At 53.3% G+C, this 5,645-nt stretch overlaps 2 protein-coding genes across 4 annotated transcripts in view; one reads left to right on the forward strand and one right to left on the reverse strand.

The window, feature by feature from the left end:
- ACOT8 (acyl-CoA thioesterase 8) overlaps positions 1-5,645 on the forward strand; it is a 20,388-nt gene that overhangs the window by 10,617 nt on the left and 4,126 nt on the right. For 2 of the 3 annotated variants that reach the window (XM_081832669.1, XM_081832671.1), the window contains one exon: positions 1,483-1,718. The exons of the other annotated variant lie outside the window; for it this stretch is intronic. In XM_081832669.1, the coding sequence (XP_081688795.1) occupies positions 1,483-1,601 (119 nt within the window). In that variant the 3' untranslated portion in view covers positions 1,602-1,718. Of the gene's footprint in view, positions 1-1,482; positions 1,719-5,645 lie in introns of those variants that run through there. 3 annotated transcript variants of the gene reach the window in all.
- Positions 1,715-5,645, reverse strand: part of SNX21 (sorting nexin family member 21) — a 5,900-nt gene continuing 1,969 nt past the window's right edge. Inside the window, 1 exon segment of the mRNA XM_081832677.1 lies at positions 1,715-2,868. Within this exon segment, the coding sequence (XP_081688803.1) occupies positions 2,099-2,868 (770 nt within the window). The 3' untranslated portion in view covers positions 1,715-2,098.

Here is a 5,645-nt window from a genome sequence, read left to right on the forward strand (position 1 = left end):
TTTTTTTTTTTTAAGATTTTTTTTTATTATTTGAGGGAGAGAGTGAGTGAGAGAGAGCATGAGAGGGGGTAGGGTCAGAGGGAGAAGCAGACTCCCCACTGAGTAGGGAGCCTGATGCAGGACTCAGTCCTGGGACGCCAGGATCATGACCTGAGCCGAAGGCAGTCGCTGAACCAACTGAGCCACCCAGGCGTCCCGCCTCTGGCATTTCTGTCTTCAAAATGACAGCGTGAGGCTCGAGAGGGGACACCTGCTCAGCTGAATTTCTGTAGCATGCAGGGAGTGTCAGAGATCAGTTCTAGGCCCGGAAGCACTTCAGATTCTCTGTGTGATCCTGGGCCAGTCTCAGCTCCTGAGCCTCAATTTCCCCATCTAAACAAATAGGGTCGCATGAGAGCAGTGGTAGCTGAAAGTGGTGGCATGTCATACTGCCAGTTGGGGGAGTTTTTTCAAAATAGATACTCAGATTCCACCCCCAAAATTTTGACTCACAGGTCTTGGATGAAATCCAGGAAACTATTATTTTTAAGCAGCTCCCTGAGTGATGGTGTGGATTAACCAACCTGGTTGGGGGTCAGGACCCTCCGTAGTCTCTAAGGGCTCCGCTACTTGGACCCTCGTGGTGTGCAGGGAAGCCCAGACGCGTTCAGCACTGTCTAGTCTCAGAGCCCTGGGCTCCTTTCTGGGGAAGCACACTTCAGATGAAGGCCTTGCTCTATCAAACAGGGACAAAACTTAAGGGATCCTCTCTTCAGGGAAGGGGGACTCTGCAGCACCAGAAGTGTCGCAACACAGATCAGCGGCCTTGCTGTTAGGACACCTGGTTTGGCCAGTTCCTTATGGCTGAGTGCCTGAGGCTCCCTGGACTTCAGTGTCTTCATCTGGAAAATGGGCCGAGGCCTGCTTCACTTGGCTACTATGAGAACTAAGTGAGCTCTACTCTGTGTAAGGGAGACCAGCAGCTCCCTCCAGAACCTTCCACTCAGGCCCAAGGCTAGCAAGGGAGTCTGCAGGCGGGGAGGGAGGGTGGCCAGATGTGATGGCCCCAGGTACCCCCCCACCCCATTTTTCCTGGTAGGGGTGAGGATGGGGGTTTTTTTGGTGTGAAATACCGCCCTGGAGGACCCGGTTTGATTCGTTAGAAAGGGAACTGCCGGGTTTCCTACCACAAGTGGCCAGAGTGGGGGTGGATCTGCTTAGCCAAGCTACTGACCTGAGACTGCCCTCAGAATTCTCCCCGCTGTGAGCTTTTTGAGGAAGCCAGTGGATATGTGAAAGTGCTTTTAAACTGTCAAGTGGGGTTCCCTCAGGAATTACCCCCAGGGACCATTCCTAATAGGCTCATCAAACGGCACTTAGAGACTGGGAGAAGCCAAAACACTCGATGTGCCCTTGTATGGGGCAGCCAGACCGGTTGCACCCTTTTCAAGAAGCACGTTTGGTGAAGGGGAAGGCTGTTTTCACCCTTCCCCTCACCCACAGGTGGCTCCCGGGGGCTGGTCCAAGGGCGACTGTGGCGTCGGGACGGCGTCCTGGCTGTGTCCTGTGCCCAGGAGGGCGTGATCCGAGTGAAGCCCTGGGCCTCAGAGAGCAAGCTGTAGCCAGAGGGACCAGCTTGGCCTGGGTCTTCAAGGATCACCCTTCTCCCCACCAACTCCGTACAATCGAGGGCTGGGCCTTCTGTCCCCAAACCCAATAAAGAGACTAATACCACTGGAGCTGCTGGCCTTTAATTCCCCTGGGCCAGATGGCAGCTGTACTCCAGGACTCCAGGGGAAGAGTCCTTGGCCATTTGGCCAAGGAAGAGGTAATGCCGACCTACACTGGAGCATGGTCCCCAGACACTCATGAGCTGGACAGGCTGCATCAGACTTGCTCCCTACACCCCCCCAGGGCAACCCCGGCCAAAGCTTGTCCTGAGCCCAGCTCGACAGAAGGAACATGGTTCCTTGGTGTGCTACAAATTCTTCGTAGGGCTTCTAGGGGTTCCCAGCACCCCCTACAGCTTCCCAACTGCTATTCATGTCCTCCTTACTCACCCCCACCCTCCATCCTGGGACGGTGCCTCTCCCCACAGTGGCCTGAAGTCTAGGCAAAGTCAGTCCAGTACCTCCTTGATGAGCAATTCTTTGAGACTGGGGGGTGGTGTGGGGGTCAGGCCTGCCTCCTGCAGGGCCTGGAGCCGGGCCTCTGATTGGCGTTTGTCCAGGCCCAGGCGCCAGGAGAGCCGGACGTGGGCCTCCAGAAAGGGTGCCAACAGAGGGTGGGGGTTCTTGTCCCCCAGCAGTTGCAAGGCCCTCTCACAGCACGTGCGGGCCTCCCCAGGATCCTCCAGCTCCTGGTGGCACACAGCCAGCCCAGCCAGGGTCAGCAGAGGGCGGTCTGGGCCCAAGGGGGTGCCTAGCCGGGTCTGCAGCTGCCAGGCGTTGGCCCAGAGCGCCAGAGCCTCATGATAGAGGCCGGTGCAGGTGAGGCTCTGGGCCCGCCGCAGCTCGGGCAGCACGAAGAAGTCCTGCAGGTCCGGGGCAAGGCGCAACTCAGGCACTGCCTGCAGGTGGCTCAGAAACTGCTCGAAGGCCCGGCTGCGGCGGGCGATGGTCTCTGCTGTAAAATTCCGGCGCAGGCGCTTCCGGGGGAATGAGATGGCGGCCATGGGGCCCCGGAACTGTCGCTGCAGGTTTCGGTGCAGCCGCTCAAAGTCCGAGTAGCGGCGAGAGATCTGGGCTGGCTGGCGATCAGGTGGCCCTGGACCCATCACGGCGAGGGTGTAGAGCTGTAGGGAGGGTGGGGTCAGGGCAGGTGTGAGTTGTCCGTGCGCCCCTTCCCTCCCCACACCCACACCTCAAGCTGTGTTCCCCCACTTCTTCCCTTTGCCCCTGAGACTGGGCCCAGGAGGGTGGGAGCTGCTGGGGCGGCAGCCAGGGAGCCCAGTCCCATCTTACCTGAGGCTCGTCTGAAATGACCCAGGCCCAAGGCAGCACGGGGAGAGAAAGACAGAGATGAGCTTCAGTGCCTGGAGCTGCCACCCCTTTTGCCCCTTCCAGGGAGCACTCCCTTCCCATAGGGCAATTACCTCTTCTGACAGCCCCTCTGGTAAACCAGCTGGGAGCTGAAACCCAGGCCGATCTCTTGGGCCTCTGAACCAACCTTCAAGACCAGCTTGGACTTTGTTCTGCTCTGGACACAGAGCCCCCACATTCTTAGCCAGGTTATTCCAAAGCAGACCTGGAGGAGAGGTCTTCAGATAGACCAAGTAGCGATCACTTTGAAGAGGGCATCGGGACACAGGTCCTAACCCCCTGGTCACCTACTCCCTCGTGGCGTGTCGTCAGGCAAGGCAGTCCCCCCTTGGGTCTGCTTTCCTCGAAGTGGGGGCCTAGGTCAGTGTCCACTCACAGGTGGGATGCGTGTAAGTAAATATTGGTCCTGAGATTCTAGGTGGTATGTGCTGGAGTAAATAACACTGAAGCAGACAGGAAGTGAACCCCCCCCCCAATTCTCTTTGAATCCTGACTACAGATGAGAAGCTCTCTCAGTTTGGTTTTTAAAATGCACTTCTCCCATGCTTCTCATCTCCACTTTCAGAAAAGACCTAGAAAGCAAATCTCAGGTCAGGGCCTTCAGGCAACAGCATTCATGCAGGGTTTTAATGACTACTTTTATTGTATTTTTACCATATGGCAAGCAAGGCTTTCCAGCTACAGTACTGCTTTGAAGTCTTTTGAACTTATTTACGGAAAAAAAATAGGTTTACTTAAAAATGTTAAGCAGGGAATGGTACAAATAGCATTTAGCTAGGACGAGAATCATGAAGGTGGTACTGGAATGACTGATGTTTGAGAAACGCTGATCAAGATGACCATGAAGCTGCCCCTAGGTCTGACCACCTGAATACGGATTAATCTGTAATAATGCTGACCCACCAGGTTTAAAAAGGGGGATTAGTTAAGCATGAGATGTTGAAGGCACACTAACACCAAACCCAGACTTTTCTCTTGAATTTGTTCTGTGAAACTGCCAATATTCTAGCCACCTCTGGTCTATTCTATACTTCTCTCAAAGATTCAGTGTATGTTAACACTATTTAACCTTAAAGAAGTTTATTTTACTCCTGTTCAGTTCTGCATTCCCCAAACATACTGGCTGCAAGACCTTTTTTTTCTTTTTTTTTTTAAAGGAACGGTTATCAGCATTCCAGGAAACCAGTTTCCTGCAAAATACACTTCAGGAAGCATTGTCTAAAATGACCCCTTATATTCATGTAGCTTTTACTTTTATTTTTAAATTTTTGGCAAAAAGGAAACGTTTTACATCCATTATCTCATGGGTAATAATGACAGGAGCTCCATGAACTTAGCACCTGCCCCTGCTACGACATGCTGTGCTGGGCACTTCACTATGGAGCACAGTGAGGAGGGAGTCCCTGACTCGGACAGACGAGGAAGCAGGCTCCACGGGAAGCAAAGGGCTCAAAGACTTCCCTATAAATGGTCCAGCTGGGATTCAAACCCAGGCCCACCTAATTCCACAGCCTGGGCTTTCAACCCCAGTGGGAAAAGTTAAATCAGGATTTAGGGTCCCCTTTGGACAGGGGAGGGGACCTGTCTCCCCAGACATGGGCCAGGGCATATCTGGCCATCCTGCTCTATCTTGTCATTCTCAGAATCATCCCAAATTTCCCTGCTGCCCGGCTGTTCCTCGGGGTCCCTTTGCCGGTGCGTGAGGCCTGGGACTTTTGCCCCTAAAGACTAGATCATCAGAGTCAATCCCTGCTCAAATTGGAGCAGTCACCCCATGGGCGTGGCCCTTGTTTACTAACAGCAGCAGAAAGGAATGGAGAGGCCCAGATGTGGGACAGGGCTCCAGGCCCCTTTCCTGCTGAGTCAGAAATGGAGGAGGGTGTTGAAGAGGAGGGAAGTCTGAGTCGGCCAGGACTGGCCAAGTCAGGCTGGGTTTCAGGACCTGGCAGACCTCATTCTCCCATGTCAGTCTGTCCTTTCCACAGGCAAGGAAAACCAGACTCCAAGGCCTTCCCTACCCCCTAAATCTAACCCTCAGAACAAGATTATTGTGTACAGTGTTGGTGCCTGGGGACTGATTCACCTGGGCTGTAAGGAGGCCACAACAGGCCCTAGATGCCAGACATTTTCAAGCCGAAGTTAAGTCATAATGAGACTTTTATCAAGCACTTCATAATGCCAGGCACAGTGCTGAGGGCTCCCTGTGCGCTGTCTCATTTCATTTCTGCAACAATCCTCTGCATTATTCCCACTGCTCGGATGAGGAAATAGGGTCATCAAGGTCTACAACTCACCCAAGGTGAAACAGCTGGTAATAAGTGGGGTCTGGATCCAAAACCCATTTTTTTTTAACCACTAACAAATGCAATTGGGTCTCCGGTCTGACCCAGATATTATTCTTTCCTGTATATCTTCTATTTTGCTACAGTTTGCAAAACCTGGGGGGTGGGGCCCACACATCAGTTCTCTTAGTCTCAAAACCAGGATGGGGGGCAGGTCCATAATCCCTCAGAAAGCTAAGTCATTTGCCTCAGGACCTGAACAAATTACATCCCCTTTCTGACCTCAGTTTCCCCATTCCTAAAATACACTGACCGGTTATAACTATACAGCTAGAAACCACGC

Source organism: Leptonychotes weddellii, chromosome 10 (assembly GCF_054177405.1).
Source record: "Leptonychotes weddellii isolate Sample4059 chromosome 10, ASM5417740v2, whole genome shotgun sequence".
NCBI classification, from domain to species: Eukaryota; Metazoa; Chordata; class Mammalia; order Carnivora; family Phocidae; genus Leptonychotes; species Leptonychotes weddellii.